General features: G+C 38.1%; 2 protein-coding genes across 2 annotated transcripts in view; one reads left to right on the forward strand and one right to left on the reverse strand.

Annotated features, from left to right (window-relative positions):
- Positions 1 to 12,576, reverse strand: part of LRRC17 (leucine rich repeat containing 17) — a 30,508-nt gene extending 17,932 nt beyond the window's left edge. Inside the window, exon 1 of the mRNA XM_080817957.1 lies at positions 12,381 to 12,576. The gene's annotated coding sequence lies outside the window, so the exon portion shown is untranslated. The remainder of the gene's footprint in view (positions 1 to 12,380) is intronic.
- FBXL13 (F-box and leucine rich repeat protein 13) overlaps positions 1 to 16,867 on the forward strand; it is a gene marked incomplete at both ends in the record, with an annotated part of 240,961 nt that overhangs the window by 120,874 nt on the left and 103,220 nt on the right. Inside the window, 2 exons of the mRNA XM_080818712.1 lie at positions 2,683 to 2,783; positions 12,311 to 12,440. Of these exons, the coding sequence (XP_080674838.1) occupies positions 2,683 to 2,783; positions 12,311 to 12,440 (231 nt within the window). The remainder of the gene's footprint in view (positions 1 to 2,682; positions 2,784 to 12,310; positions 12,441 to 16,867) is intronic.

Genomic DNA, 16,867 nt, shown 5'->3' on the forward strand with positions numbered 1-16,867 from the left:
GGGGATTGCCGACTTTTAGAAGTAGGCAGAGGAGAAGAAATAGCGAAGAATCTTAAGAAAGGCCAGTAAGACGGGACACCTGGGTGGCTCCGTCAGTTAAGCGTCTGCCTTTGGCTCAGGTCGTGATCCCGGGGTCCTGGGAAGACACCTTGCATCAGGTTCCCTGCTCAGTAGGGAGCCTGCTTCTCCCTCTCCTCCCCACTCGTGCTCTCTCTCACTATCTCTGTCTCTCCCTCTCTCAAACAAATAAAATCTTAAAACAAAACAGAACAAAACAGTAGAAGTCGGGTGAAAACAGAAGAGGCTGATTTTGTCACGCTCTTCATTAAGCAACGACTCCAACATGACGTCCACACCCTCTAGCGTTGTCATTCTACTTCTTTCTTTCAAACTTCTGTTTCATTCTGTGGATATTTTTAGTATGTACTACTTTAAAGATATTTTTATCTTTATATGTAAAGATATATAGGGAATGTATATGCTATAAAATATAGGTTTTAGAGGGAATTAAAAAATGAATCAAGTTTCAGTTCCTGCCCTCAGGGAGCTTCAGTTCTGCCCTTGAATAACAGATCACAGTCTTTAAATTTGGCTTTCTCATAGGAAAGTCAAAGCAAATGCCATCTGCATTGAATTTGTGAACATCAAAGTCTTTCCCAATTTTGGAGTCTAATACTATACAGGGTTGATAATTTCATCCAGCTACATTTTACTATTGTTTTTTTCCCTTTGAAGCATAGGCTGGGAGACAGGTTTAAATTTAAGGAGTTGAGTAACATTCATTCAAAAAGCTTTATTTCTAAGAAGCTTGCCTTATGAATATATTACATTAGGAAAGATTTGGGTGCTTTGTGGACAAATTCAGAAACCATTTTGCAATGGGGACACTCAAGCAGTGTTTGCTTTTATATGCTCTCACCTTTGGGGACTGAACCTTGAGCTCTTTTAAACGCTGGGACTAGGATTTGTCTGAAGTTTCTTGGATGTCCACGCTCCTCCAGACAGGAAAATGCAGTGAATGGTTTGTTTCCTTATCTTAAAGGAAAAATGAGCTTCCTCTGTGGTACATAAACATACTTCCTCTTCCTCTTCCTCTTCCTGGCCCCACATTTTCATCTTCTCTGTGGCTGCCTCCCTGAGGGTGTATCAGCCAGCTTCCCGTCCTCTCCTTGCCCCATCTCACTTGCATTTTGGCCAGTCATTCAATAGGTGCAGAATTACTTTGATATTTGATTGGCACCATGAACGTTTTTGAAAATAGATTTTGTTTCTATTAAACTAAAATGCCATTTATTACAATTCTTTATTCCTTCTGGGAAATTTTTACCATATATATATAATATATATATGTGTGTGTATATATGCATATACATATATATATAAATAAATTTTTACTATATATATATATTTTTTAATCTATCCACCTATACCTAAATCCTGCATTTTAGTGGTGGAGTATGTAGAAAAATTGCTGGCAGCTTGAACGCAGTGGCAAGAATACAGTGTTTATTGAGTCCCTGCCCTTGCACTCATGTGGCACCAGCGCTCAGAGCCTTTCCTAGCGCAGGACTGCAGGAATTTGTACTGTATTATCCGCGACTCCGGGGAATAGCTAGGAATAGAACGCTAAACATTGATGATCCTGCTGAAAATAAACCTTTGCCATCCTTAATGGTGCTGGAGGTGGCCATCGTGAACATGCAGAATTCTTTCCCAAATCACATTCCCTAGGCAAGTGACAACTGACTTCTTCCTGCGATGGCCTATTCTTTCCAGGACCGATGTGCCACAAATATTTAAAACTAGCTGACCTTGTCAGTGTTCTTGGGGAGACTCATCCACCATCGTTAAATAAATAAAAGCCTGCTGCTACTTACTCATACTGGAGCATTTTATAAGTAGTTACACATAAGCGAGGCAGCTCTACCACAATCAACAGCCTGCAATTCATGTGGTCTTGTAAATGTCCATTTAGGGCTCAGGCTTGAAATGACTGTTTTCCTGTCTGTCTCATGTCACAGTCACTCTGTTCTCTTGTGCCTCAGTGTCAGCTCTGGGGGGAACTGCTTGAATCTTTGAGAGTCTCACCCCCAACATCCCCAACACTGAACTTCATGTTCAACATGTGTGTACCTTTTTTTTTTTTTTTGCTTCAGAACATTTCAAGTAAATTTGGTGAGACTTGGTTTGGCTGTTTTAATATACTCACTAATAGGACCATGGAAACTTAATTACACACACACACACACACATTTCTATAAATATATGTGTGTAAATATGGACTCACTTTTAATGAAGTCCAATTAAGAGCATTTACTATTCCTATTTTTCAGAATGACTTTAGCAAGTTTAAAAATAGATGAGGTTTTAATCGCTTTCATGCATCTGAAGAGTCAGGAGTGGTAGATACTTTGACACTTGAGCTCAAATTTCCCGTCAGCATTGAACTTTCAACAAAATGTCACTGTGATGGAATGGGACTTTATTTCCAAAGAAAGGGCAGGGGAGAGACTAGTGAAGCTTCAAACAAAACCATCACCTTCTGTTGAATTTTATTTACAACTAATAACCAAGCATATCAAGAGACCAAGCCTTGCATATACTTTTTGGGAGAGAGAAAATGGGGAAGTCACAAAGCCTGCTAGACTTTGGTAAGATTCTCCCCCTCTGTTTTTCCTGCAGGATGAATCAATGAGATACATCTCTGAGGGCTGTCCTGGGGTCCTGTACCTCAATCTATCTAACACCACCATCACAAACAGGACAATGCGAATCCTGCCCAGGTAATGCTCTTGTTCTCTGTATTACCCCGAGGACAGTTCTGCCCCTCTAGGCTCTGGCTCACTCTAGCATTCCGCGAAGGCAGTGTTCCTTTTGCCAGCACCCCACTCCCCAACTGTGGCACCATGATGGTGGTAACAGCACTGCTTCTTTCCTGTCCCCAAGTGGGTGCCTCTCCCACCCAGGTGGGTCCAGCTTAAATAACTGGTCCTCTGCTTGGCCAGTGTTCTTGTGTCACTCCTGGAGTAAAGTGCCCAGAAGTTTGAGTTAGGCTCTGCCTGTCTCTTTCTGGTCCTCCTTCCTGGACAACAGAGCCTGCCTCCTAAATTCTAGTCCCACGTCTGGACTTCTTGACAACGGAACACCAGTGTCTTCCCTCCTTGGACCTTGAGCACTGCAGGCCCACATTCCCTCTTGCCATGCTTTTGTCACCTGTTGGGACCTCCACCCCCTCCAGGAAACCTGGTACTGGTTGTTTTTTCACCTGTGAACTGTTGACAACCCTGAACACAGATGCTGCTTTTCCTCAGCTAGTGCTTCTTTAGAGAAGGGACAGAAGAATACAAGACATTACCAAACATTGACAGAATATTCAAATTCTGCCTTCAGCTCATGTCATGATCCCAGGGTCCTGGGATGGAGGCTGTGTCCCTGGGGCTCCCTGCTCTGTGTAGAGTCTGAGTCTCCTTCTCCCTCTGCCCCTCCCTCCACTCATGCTCTCTCTCAAATAAATAAAATCTTTTTTTTTTTTAAGTGCATCATGTTTATAGCTGCAACACTGCAAATACCATAAAAGATTGAGGAAATATTCTTTCAGGACTTGGAAACTATTACCTGATTCAGCAAAGAAGCCACTCATGTCACTGATAGATGAGTGAAGTCTGTACATACATCTTTGTTGTTTCGCTTTTGTCCTACTCATGAATGTAAATGAAAATATTCATGTTGAAACTATACACATTCCTCAATATTCTTGAACTTTTTTATTTTTTGGTGAAAACAAGAAATACATCAGAGTCATAGAATTTTATTTTTCCTTTGAACACAAAGAAGACAAAATTACTAGCTGCATTTATAACTTTGGCAAAAGTCCATGAAGGCATTGTGTGAGGATCTACTGATTATATCAACTTTATAATAAAGAGCATTATGTATTTTATTATCATTTATAAGTTGTGAGCTATACATATTTTATATCTCTAAGATAGTAAATGTAAAATAGTAATCTGTGCAAATTTATAGTAAACATATATACATTTATATGCATATATGTTTTTAAAGTGCCAGTTGTTAGATATTTACTAGTATGCCAATAATTAAAGATAAAATAATTTATGAACTAATGTATTTTTTTGTAATTTTTGGTCTCCTTATCAGGCACATAGTGTAATTCTAATTTTTTTTCAAATGTTTTATTAGATGTCTCAAAATTTTGTTTTATTCATATGGGTAATCTATGTGATAGCTCTTCAGTTGCCGCTGTAAATACTATCTTTTCTGTTTTAATTTCTCATTATATTTTCTAAATGGTCATTTTTGGACTTGGGTACAGTACAAGTATCTTTTAAGGTTTTAATTTGTAAGATTAGATTTAATTTGTAAGCTTTAATATGAAATGACCTCTAAATAAGAATTTAGGCAAAGCTTCTAAGATTTGATATTGTTCTCATTTTCTAAAGAAACTGTTGTATATCTGATTTCTCTTTGACCCAGTAATTATTTAGAACAGAATTTTTGGATCCAAGTAGTTGAAATTTCTTTGATTAAGCTTCTGGTTTTAATTTCTAATTTTGTATAGTGGTCAAGAAATGTGGACTGAATTATTTCTTTTCTTTCTTTCTTTTTTTTTTTTTTTTGGACTGAATTCTTTCTACCTTGTGGAATTTATTGAGATTTCTTGGCGGACTAGTATATAAAAATAATTCTAATAAATCATCCATGAATGTTTAAAATAAGAGAGTTTCTTTTAGAGAACAAAATTTCTATGTGTATGTGTGTATCTATGTATAAATTCTTGATATTTCTTACTGTAATAGTGATATATTGGTTGCCTTTTATAATCAAGCTTCCTTAGTTTATTTTGATATTTTTATTTTACATATAAAGATTAGTAAGTAGTATGTTTCATTATAGATTATAGCATTTTTTCACATAAAATTATATTCTTTATCCTGGTTGATGTTTCCTTGCCTTGAATTCTTTATTTGCTATTAATATGGTCACCTTTGTTTCCTTCTGCTTATGGTTCTGTGGAATAACTTTATGTATCCCTGTATTTTTATTTTTTTATTATTAATTTTTAAAAAGATTTTATTTATTTATTTTTTTAGAGAGAGCACATGTGAGCAGGGGGAGGCACAGAGGTAGAAAGAGAATCTTGAGAAAACTCTGTGCTGAGTGTGATCCCACAACCCCGTGATCATGACCTGAGCTGAAATTAAGAGTTAGCCGCTTAACTGAGCCACTCAGAACCCCTGTATCCCTGCATCTTTAATCTTTATGCTGGTATATTTTAGATTTGTCTTGAAGGAAGCATATAGTTAACTTCTGTTTTTACATTTTTCATTCTGCCTTTTTAAGAAGATAGTTTAGAAGATTAGTATTTCTTGTCAAAATGGAGCATATGGTCTTATTTTTATCATCTCGCTTTATGTTTTGGATTTTTCTGCTACTGTACTATATTCATTGTTTTCACCTTTTGCTATATAAACTATGTGGTTGACTTTTAGAGTTTTGAGGTATTTCAAAGGTATGTGCACATTCTGTTCTGTGTTTCAACCAGTGGCTATTTGTATGTTTTTTTGTTTTTTTTTTTAAGATTTTATTTATTTCTTGGAGAGAGAAGGAACAAGTGTGGGGAGGGGCAGACGGTGAGGAGGCAGACTCCCTGCTGAGTGGGGATCCTGACTTCGGGCTCTGTCCCAGGACCCTGGGATCATGAACTGAGCCGAAAGCAGATGCTTAACCAACTGAGCCACCCAGGCACCCCTGTATGTTTTTTTCTGAAACGTGCTTTATTTTTTTTTTTTTAAAGATTTTATTTATTTGAGAGAGATCACAAGTAGGCAGAGAGGCAGGCAGAGAAAGAGAGGAAGGGAAGCAGGCTCCCCGCTGAGCAGAGAGCCCAATGTGGGGCTCTATCCCAGGACCCTGAGATCATGACCTGAGCCGAAGGCAGAGGCTTTAACCCACTGAGCCACCCAGGCGCCCCTGAAACGTGCTTTTAATATGCATTTCTCCAATTATCAGAGTCATGATGGAACAATGACTTTGGCTCTTCCTTCTGTGTTAGACTAGAGATCTAGTACACTTTCATTCTCCCTTGAACTTGATGCTTTCTACTTCTTCTCTTTGTATATAAACACATGAAAATTGTGATTTTTGTTAATCACTTAACTTTCCTTTTAATATTGACTTTCATGTTTTTGATGATATTTATGGTTATGTAGTCCTAACTCTAGTCATTTATTGATGGTCCATTTGTTCCACAATTTCTTTATTCTTTCATTTTGATTTTTATTCATCCCATGATGGCTGGGAATATAGTTTTAAGAACTCTTTATCCAAAAGATAAACGGGTGTTAGATTTTCGGCCACTGCTTTCTGAAAATAACTTTCTTTTGTCTTGGAGGATGAACAACTCCTCTGGGCATATAGTTCTTGAATCATGTCCCTTACTTTATTTTTAAAATCCTACAAATACTGCCCCATAATCTTTGATATTTCAGATTAAAGAGAAGTGTAAAACCAGCTTGATTTTTTTGTTCCTTTGTTGTTCACCTATTTTTTCTGCCAATATGCTTAATTTACTGAGAAATTAAAAACATTTTACAGCTTAATTGTATTCTTTCAATTACCTTTTCCTGGAACATAGTAAACCTTTGAACATTAAAACTTAGACCTTTTCTCAGCCAGGGAAGGTATTTTTCTTTTTTAATTCTTCTATTCCATTTGTTCAGGTTTAATCTTAAGAATTCTCTTTCATTTATAGGTTGAATTTTTATTCCTGTTTTTCAAAGCTGTCATCTTCTTTCTTATCATTTTATCTCTGTATATGTTTCTTCAGCATACTATGTTCCCTATATCAGTAGTTCTCAAAGTGTGTTCCAAGGGTAGCTGTATTCCAGTAAATGTTTAATAACTAGTTTGGGTAGAGGCTAAGGGGATGTTCTGATTTCTGTGGTATAAATACTACCACCATGATCATTTTTAAGCTACCAAAATGATGTCATTGATCGTGGAGTTGGGAAGAAATGCTAATGGTTGGCTCTCATGGGCTGGTGTAAGCCAGCTCCAGTGACACCACTGTGGAGGGCCCTGACCCTCTCAGGAGTTCTATGAGGTTCTCTAGTCCTACAATATAGAATATTGCGCAGTACTTTTCTTTAGGCATTCCATATTGAGATATGTATGTATATGAATATATGTGCATGTATGAATGTGTTTGTGTGTGTATAGAGAGAGAGCATATATGTTTGTGTCTGTGTAGAAAGAGAGAGAATATATTATAAAATCCATTAAGTCCGTATGTGAAAATCTGAACTTAAAAAGTAAATGATTTGGGATAGCATATTTTTAGATAATCTTTTCTCCTAGGAAATTTAAAATAATACTACAACCATGCATAGTTTCTGGGACATTTATTGTACAAATGAAGCTGCACATTTAATGAGCAACAGATAGACAAACAGGACCCAAAATGAGAATTTTGTTTTGATTTTAACTCTAGTTCTTGCTGTTGAAAGAATATCCAGGGTAAAAGCACTTGATATTGATGACTTTTGTCATACAAAAAAAAAAATGTGCACTGACTTTCTTATCTGTGATAAAAATATATTTCATAATGACTATTTTTGCTTTGTTTTCCATTGTTTCAAATATGCTTGGGTATGTGAAAGGATTCTTTAAACTGTAAATAACCAGAGAAATGTTGTTTGTGCTGTTGTCATTCTCTCTCCAGGGCCTTTAGCCTTTCTTTCCAAAAAATCATTTGCCAGAAGAATATAATTTGTTTGCCCTTTCTGACAACATTGATTTGCCAGCTTCTTATTTGAATATTTTTCCTCACTTCTTTAGGGACTTGCTCAACTTTCTAAAGTTGAAAATGAGGGTGGTTCTTAGCTCATGCCCATTCCAGGACATGTTTGCTTTTCCCTGAATCAAACCCTTTCCATTCATTCCACAACCTAGCTGGCACTCTCAGCATTTCATTTGCCATAGCATCCTAACTGTGCACCCTTGGTCTCTCTTCCCTTCAATCTGCTTTGCCTTATGCTGTAAGAAGTATCACCCTGGAACAATATTCTTGTCATGTCTTTGACAGGTTAGGGTCTAGACTCTTCCCTTACTGTCCTTTAACATGATCTGATCGAACCTATCTTCCCAGGTTTCCTGAGGGAGGCCCTTAACTTCTACCAGATTGCTGTATGCATCTTGTTCTCTATAGCTAGAATGTCTTCCTCCTCCTCTCTGCTAAGCCATAGCCTTGAAACCTCAAGTCATACCATCTACCAGAATTCCACAATGATTTCTCCTTTCCTTGAAACCTAACAGCAACATTATTCTCTTATTCACCATTTGTTGATCAATTACTATGTGGGAGACATTCTAGACATATAAGAGAGAATAAAGCTATTATGATCTTTGCTTCTTAATGGAGCCTCATATGGTATAGTGACATGGTGTTTGATTATTTTTCATACAGGCTCTTCAATTGGCTTGGAAAGTTCTTATTCATAGGTGCTCTCATGTAATATAGTATTACCAGTAACCATCAGAGTGGGGCAGACAGAGGAAGCTGTTGCCTTGATTTGACTGGACATCCTCAAGGTCTACCCTAAGAATAAGAGGTCAAAACACTGCATTTGGATTTCTGCAGGAATCTATTACACAAAACTGTCCCTCTGAAACTAAAGAGCCCAACATTTAACTCAAAAGAAACTACTGCAAATCCTCTCTTTTACAGATTAGGCCTTGTCTTGGTGATTTTTCAGAGAAATTTTTGTTTAAATACATAATTCTTCATTCCTTCCAATAGTAATTCCCTGAGGTATTGGTGATCTAACACAGAAGGTTTCAATTCATTAATGGAAAAAAGCTAAAAGAAAAGAGAAAAAGTGACCTCTGTAGTTTCTGTAAGTCTGTAAGACTCCTTAAAGATTATAGTAGCAGTAGAAAAATAAATCACAAAGGGAACTCCCCCCATTAGAAACACTTAGTTATCAAATAATGAAGAAAAGATAAACACAGGCTGCCAACATTGCCTCAGAGTAGAATTAGAAATACCAAGTTGTCTCTGGCTTGAAAAAATGATGGACCAGATCTTACTCACGTAAGGGACTTTTTTGCCAAAATTCAGAATAAAAAGTTGCAGTATTGCATAAAATTTGTCCAGTGATTTCACTGTCAACTGATTATTTTCCCATCCCCAACAGCTTCAAGCCTATGGCCCTGTAAATCCCTAGAAAGGTCTACAGGGCCACTTAGGATTCTCCTGTGCTGGGTTTTCAAACTGATGGCTCCAAAGAGGTTCCACTTTGAAGATAGTCATCTAGGGACTTTCAGTCTGGGAGTCATTTAGTCCAGTGAACAACTTCTTTTGCCAAACCTGAGGTTCTCAACCTGGGCTCAGTGGATTCTCCAAGGAGACCAAGGATAGAATTTAGAGGTTCCATGAATTTTGATGGGGGAAAAATAATCTTTATTTTCACTAAGTTCTAACTGAAATGCAGGTTAAGAAAAATCACAGTAGTATTAGCAGTTCCTTGACCATATAAATCTCAAACATTTTCTTATTATAGTTGTTACAAGTATCTCAAAGTATCATTGACACTCATCACTACTTCAAAATCAGGGGTAGTTATTAGCTCTGCCACTAGATCTTGCTATTTAATATGCTAATAAAGAAGCACATACATTATTGTTCCACTCATTTGGTTTTTAAAAAATTTTGATAATGATATCTTTCAATATAATTAGTTGCTTTTGTAATTTTAAGTGTTTTATTTTATGCATTAAAAACATTATGCTGATGAAGGGTCCATAGATCACAGATCCATGTTATACACAAAAAGTGAAGAACTCTCCATTCCATTCCTACTTTGAGTATTTGTGTGTGTGTGTGATTTAAGATTTTATTTATTTATTTGAGAGAGAGAGAACAAACAGAGGAAGGGAGAGGGGTAAGCAGACTCCACACTGAGCGCAGAGCCCAGCGTGGGGTTCTATCCCAGGATCCTGAGATTATGAGCTGAGCTGAAATCAAGTCAGAGGCTTAACCGACTGAGCCACCGAGGTGCCCCCTACTTTGAGTATTTATTAACTGATTACAAGGACTGAAAAAAGTTGAACAATAGGCTTGGGCTTGGTTTGCATATATTTGAATATGCATGATTTTGTAAGTGACAGCTACACTCTTATAATTAAAGACAGACTGATATAGAGGTTAAAAATGGGTTAAGAACAGTCTGCAAATGAATAAATGAATAAAAACTGTATCAGAGGCTATCAGTCTCACTGGAGTTCAAACAGATTAAAAAGGGCATTAAACCTTGAACAAAATAAGGGTGTAGATGTAACATGAGGTCCCCCAAAGTCTTGGAATCAGTTCTATGTGCTACTTTTGTCAGATGATAGCCATTCCATTATGTGGAAGAAGACAGTACAAACTTCGTAAGAACAATTAATACACTATTATTTGAAGTAGTAGTAGCAAGAATATATATATTTTAAAGCTTCTACCTACTGATTTCAATCATCAAAAGTCATTCTTAATATAATATTGTTACATCTATGTTCTCATGTAATTGTCATATCTCTGAGAGCAAAGAGTGGATAGAATTATATCCATGTTACAGATGAGAAAACTAGGATTCAGGAAAGCTGAACACAGGGTTAAAAAAAAAGAGAGAGAGAGAGAGAGATAATATTATAATCTCCACTTAACAGATGCAGAAACAATCTCTGAGAGGTTCGGGAAGTTGCAGTAAGTGTCAGGGCTGAAATCTGAATCCAACTTGGTCAGATTCCAAAACCTCGTGTATTTTCCATCGTGTTGTGCTGTCTGCCTTACTATTCCTTTCTCTAAATTAGAGAGCTAAAGGTTTGTTAGAAATGACAACCTCCCACACACCCCCCAAGAAAACTGTACTTTGCTCCGTTGAATCACAAGGGTACCCCCAAGGGAAAGGAAGACAAAGCCTTTCCAAAACTTTGGCATAGCCCTTGGTTAACTCAAGGGCCCCAGGAGAGAGGATGTGTCCTGGGGATATTAGTGCTGCTTTCTGTTGCACAGCCCTGCCCACAGCCACGGGGGAATCCAGATGGCGTCCCTCTTTGTTCTGTAGAATCTCATGGACATTGCTAGAGGGGAATATGTGTTCTGCATAAAATCGGTCACTATGGAATGGGAATCATTATACATCATATAGATGTGTTTTCCAAATTTTAGGAATAAATCTGATTAACTGTCAATGCTTGCATATCTTACTTCCCATTTATGTGAAAGTAAATTTTACTAGTCATCTGTGGGCTTTTGAGGGTCAGAGAGTCACCTTCTTCCCACTTTTCGTTCTTTTTGCTTTCCAATTTGCTGTTAAACTGTTGCAGATCACAGGCCAAGAGCATGTTGTTAATTCCATTACAAGAGCAAGCAATCGTGGGAGTTTTTGCACTTTTAAAAAATGCCAGGCTTAGGAAGGCTTGAAAAATTGTCCAGAGAATGTCCTCAAACTGTAAGACCTTGCACGGTAGTACAGGCTCATCTTAATAATCCTCCTTTTTTCCTGGAAGCAATCACTTTGGTCATGGTGGTAATGCCATATTTAATCTGTTTGAACTCCAGTGAGATTGATAGCCTCTGAGTCGTTTTTATTCCCTTCATGTGTTGCTCAACTCATTTGCACACTGTTCTTTTTAACCCATTTTTAAGCTCTCTATATCAGCTAGTCTTTCTTTAACTATAAAAATGAAACACATACAAAATCATGCATATTCAATTTTTTTTTCAAATCATTTGCTTATCATGTCCATTTTAGGAGCTTGTTATGTTTAACTTCGCCTTTCTGCTCCAAATCCTCACTGTCATGAACAGTTAATCGCCATTTAAATGTTTACAAAGGGTTTGTCCATCTAGACGTTTTGCACATTGTTTTGGTGCTCCAAGACCTAAACAAAACAATGCTGCAAACTCTGTAACTTTGGTTTCAAACACAAACTAAAGTCCAAACAATATGATTGCACAAATGCCCCCCCCACCCCCAGGTCTCTCCCCCATCAGCCTTCTTAAGAATCTAGGCAAACCCATATTTTCATTTAAAATGTAATGATGCATTATCTGATACACTGCTCCAAGCTCCTTCACATAACAGGAAGAGCACTAACAATTACGTTCAACTGCTGAAGATCTGCAAGGAGAAAAGATTAACTGATAGTTTTCCTTCTCTTTGTCATAGTGGCTTATGAAAGACGTGGAAAACCACTCAAGTATAATCCCTTTCCTTCTTCTCTCCTTTTGCCCCTGTCTTTTCAGGTACTTCCAGAATTTACAGAATCTTAGTTTGGCTTATTGCAGAAAGTTCACAGACAAAGGTTTACAGTACCTGAATTTGGGGAATGGATGCCACAAGCTCATGTATTTGGACCTTTCCGGCTGCACCCAGGTTTGTCTCTCAGTCTTCTCTTTCCTGCAGCAGGCGAGGAAGTCCTCCGGGGGACGGACTACATCCAGCCCTCATGTTATACTAATGCTGGGCACGGACTGCAACACAGTTTTCAGAGGTTTTGAATTACATAGCCACAGCTGCTTAAAATTTCCCCAGGATTGCTACTATAGGCTCTTGGCTTCCTTCCACTGAAGTGTCACATCCACACACAGGCCGAGTTCATTGGATGAGGAAACAGACCACTTCTGTGTAGATACTTTGAGCCCAATTATAATACCAGAGTCCAAACGTTGAAAACTTTAGAATTGCTACCAAGATACAAACAAAGGAAAAACCTTTTGGGGGAGGATTTGCAAAGCACTTCCTGAAAAGTTAATGAGCTCCCTCAGGGGCTTTCAAAAAAATAAATAGCATTGGGTAAAACGCCACAAGTGCTAAATGTAACAAAGGAAACACAACAAAGATTATAATTTTTAAAATTACATCGTATCCTGGGACTAAATAACAGGAAGGTTTGAGATCTGCATGGGGAAATATTTGAGTCTGAGGGGACAAGATGAAGGAAAATTGGGTAGAAAATAGGGTGGAGTTGTGGGGGGTAGGCCATGGCACTTTGGAAATAGTTACTGTCTCGTTGGTAGTTTCTTCTGCTCTATTTGGTAGATTTAAGTCATGATCCTTTTAACTTCTTTTCTTCCACCTCTCTGTGTATTTTGTTAATGTTAGTATCATAGTATGTCCATCTTTCTGTGAAAACCATATACTAGCACAGATGAGAAGTGGCTGAAGTGTTGGTTGTTACCATGTTGAGTTGGTGTTCTATGCCGGGCACCATGTTGAGTGCTTTACACAGATCAGAGTCATTCCTCATATGAATGCTATATAGTGTGTACTGATTATGCCCATTCAGAAATGAAGAGAGCAAGTCTCCTGAGGTTGTACACCCGGTGAAAGCACATGGTACTGGTGCCCTTATAAGCACCAGTTGGTACATCCGTGGGCAGGTAGAATCCCCTAGAGGGAATACAGGCATAGTATGGGTTTCTCCTCCAAGTTCTTAAATGGGCAGAACTTAGCTACTCACTGTCACTGGCATTCCATGGTTCCCTGGTACACCAGGCAGTAGGGAGAATGCAGGGAAAAGGTGGAGAGGGCTCCAAGCTAGGCTTGAAACATCTCGAAGTTACATTTATTTCCGATCCACGGGTGTGTAGCTTGCTAAACGTCAACATCTACCATCAATCTTTTTTTTTTTTTAAGATTTTATTTATTTATTTGACAGAGATCACAAGTAGGCAGAGAGGCAGGCAGAAAGAGAGGGAAGCAGGCTCCCCGCTGAGCAGAGAGCCCGATCCAAGGCTGCATCCCAAGACCCTGGCATCATGACCTGAGCCAAAGGCAGAGGCTTTAACCCACTGAGCCACCCAGGCACCCCTCTACCATCACTCTTAAAAGACTGAGATGGACTTAACATTCTCTCTAGCTTGACTAAACTCTAGCCCCTGACTACCCTTTACTTAGAGCATTTATTTTAGAAAACTTGCAACCGTATATTCTTTCCTTGTTGTCTTGGAGATAGATAAAAACCACATTAAAAACTTCTTGTTGGTTTTACAACCCAGGGATGTCTTCCTCAAGGGCCTGGGAGCCATCCTTTGATATGTAGTCATTAAGGGAAATAGCACTGGTGTCTCCCAGTCCCTATGGGCGGTAGCTGCTTACTTTCGCTTTGGGTGTCAGTGGCCTAATCACAGAGAAAAATATTTGCAAGTTTAGGAATAACTCAATGTGCTTGACACATCCCTTTAATGATACATCTCCAGGATTTTCTACCAGCTCAGCCAGTGCTTAAAAACCTTCCCCTAGATCATAACTTACCTCCTTGTTCTTCTCAGTTTCCATAAGGTAACGACTGTAGCATCAACATACAATTCATACACAGATGCACAAACACACATACACATATCCTAAGGAGAAATAGTCTCAGATACAGTAAAGTCAAAATGAGAGGTTTTACATCAATATGCCTCTGGCCAGACATGCATGCAAAATGCACATAGTGTATCTATTTTTAAATTTTGAGCCAACATTTAAAATTCTAGAGTCTTCATAAAGAAATCTAGACTTCCAGGTTTCTCTTAAAAAACTGGGAACATGAGCGAAATTGGGCCTGCATTGCCACACGGCCACAAGGGGCTGGGACTGAGTTGGCCTCACCCTGTTGGAATGGAGCATGCTGGCCTCCCCGATACTCGGTAAGGTCCACACAGGCCCTTACAGCTAACCATTCAATGCATCACCCGCCTGTCCTCAGTGGGTATTTAAGTTTGGTCTGAATATATAGAGAATAGATTTCTTTTCCTGGTTGTCCCTTAATTTTTAAGTCTCAAACCACAGTGGAACTAGTATTTCATATCACTAGGCAAAAGAAAGTTAAATTTCTTTTGTTCATCCGTCTTCCACTTCCATTTGTTTATTTAATTATTCAACAGAGATTTAACTCCAGGTGTCAGACACTGTCTCAGTCACTGGAAATTGTGCCATTTGGAATCAAGCCCCGTTAGGCGCACTGGAAGTAAGAAATGGGCTTGTGATGAACCACAGATAACTTAAAAATGGCTGCTGCTCTAGATGCAGAAAGAATTGGTAAAACTTGGAGGCTACTGCTTCTGAGGATTTGTTAAATTCTATGAGGAGGATCCGTTTACCTCCCCAGCTCGGGGTGTGAGGACAGTTTCAGTCTTCCAGGCCTACATGTATTGATACGACCCTACAAAAATCGTTCCAAAGAAGGAAAATCGATGATTCACAGATTCTCAGGTTCTCCGCTTGGAAACTGAAATCTATTTTCTTTTTATAAGTTTGGAATTTTGCGCTATGAAGTCATGTGTTAATGTCTCTGCCCAAGAAGAAAGGTCCTAATAAAACAAAAAGACTTGAGAATAGAAGATCACACCTACCTGCCTTTTCACTGGTGTTAACTGAGCGCCTGCTGCATACTGCCCATGGTGATGAATAAAACAGCCTCCTGTCTTCTAGGAGCTCTGGATTAACATAAGCAAAGTACGTCAAGGGCTAAACTCTAATGCAGTCATGGCTGCCCAAAAAAGGAAAGATGTATTTATACAATATTGTGAAAGTATTTTAACGATACTTGTTAGAAAAAAAATAAACGCATGGCAGAGAACTGCAAAGAAAAGTGAAAATCAATTACACATGTTTTAGAAATACTCTGCATTCTTCTGGGATTGGATAAACAGTGTAGGTGCATTAAGTAATGGGACTGATTTCCTAATGAGTACCAGCATTTGCACATGTACTTGCATGTCATTGTCTTTAATGTGGTTGAGGTGATGCCTCTGGTCAGTTTCTCTGCAAAAAAGCCTCTGCTCGCTCAGCCCTGAGGACAGAGTCGCTCTAATGAGTTCTTTCACTATCTAACCATATACTTCCCACCCCGAGCTTTCTGTTTTCAGGTTTTAAAACCTTTGCTTTTTCCCCCTTTTTACATGTTAAACCCAAAAATACAAGAAGTAAGAAGCAAAAAATTTAAATTATCTGAAAACTCACCACCCAGAAATAACAAACACTATTCACATTTCGGGGTAAGCCTTCCTGGTCTCTTCTCTATGCACACCAACACTCCTTTTAAACTAAAGTGGATTACGTAGTACACATAGCTTTCATTTAATATTCCATAAAGTTAACATCTCTCTATTTTATTTATTATTTTATTAAATATTTATTTATATTCATTTATTTATTATTTATTATTTTGTTAAATATTTTCCTGTAACTTACTTTTTTTTTAAGATTTTATTTTATTTATTTGACAGACAGAGATCACAAGTAGGCAGAGAGGCAGGCAGAGAAGGTGGGGGGGGGGAGCAGGCTCCCTGCTGAGCAGAGAGCCCAATGCAGGGCTCCATCCGAGGACCCTGGGATCATGACCTGAGCTGAAGGCAGAGGCTTTAACCCACTGAGCCCCCCAGGCACCCCTGTAACTTACTTTTAATAGCTATATACTATTCTGTTGTATCAAGATACCAATATGTATTTAACCAATACCAATATGTATTTAACCGTTCATTATTGGCATCATTTTCTGCTATCATCAATAACTTCTGAGGAAAATTCTCATAGCCGTATATTTCCATACATCTATGCAATTTTTGGTATGAAATTTTAGAAGTGAAAAGGTCAGAGGATATAATTATTTTTAAGGCCATTCATGCATGACAAAGGAGGCCAATATAAACTTACCACAAATGTAAAATAATGTCTGGTATCTTGATAAGAATATTATGTGAAAAAAAACTTCAGCCAACTTGACATGGATATGATATTTTATGTTTAAATTTATATTTCTCTGATCACTTGTAAGGTTAAACCATACCCAATCACTTATAAATATTTGTTGAATA

The sequence above is a fragment of the Martes martes genome, assembly GCF_963455335.1.
Source record: "Martes martes genome assembly, chromosome: 11".
In the NCBI taxonomy this organism is placed as follows: Eukaryota; Metazoa; Chordata; class Mammalia; order Carnivora; family Mustelidae; genus Martes; species Martes martes.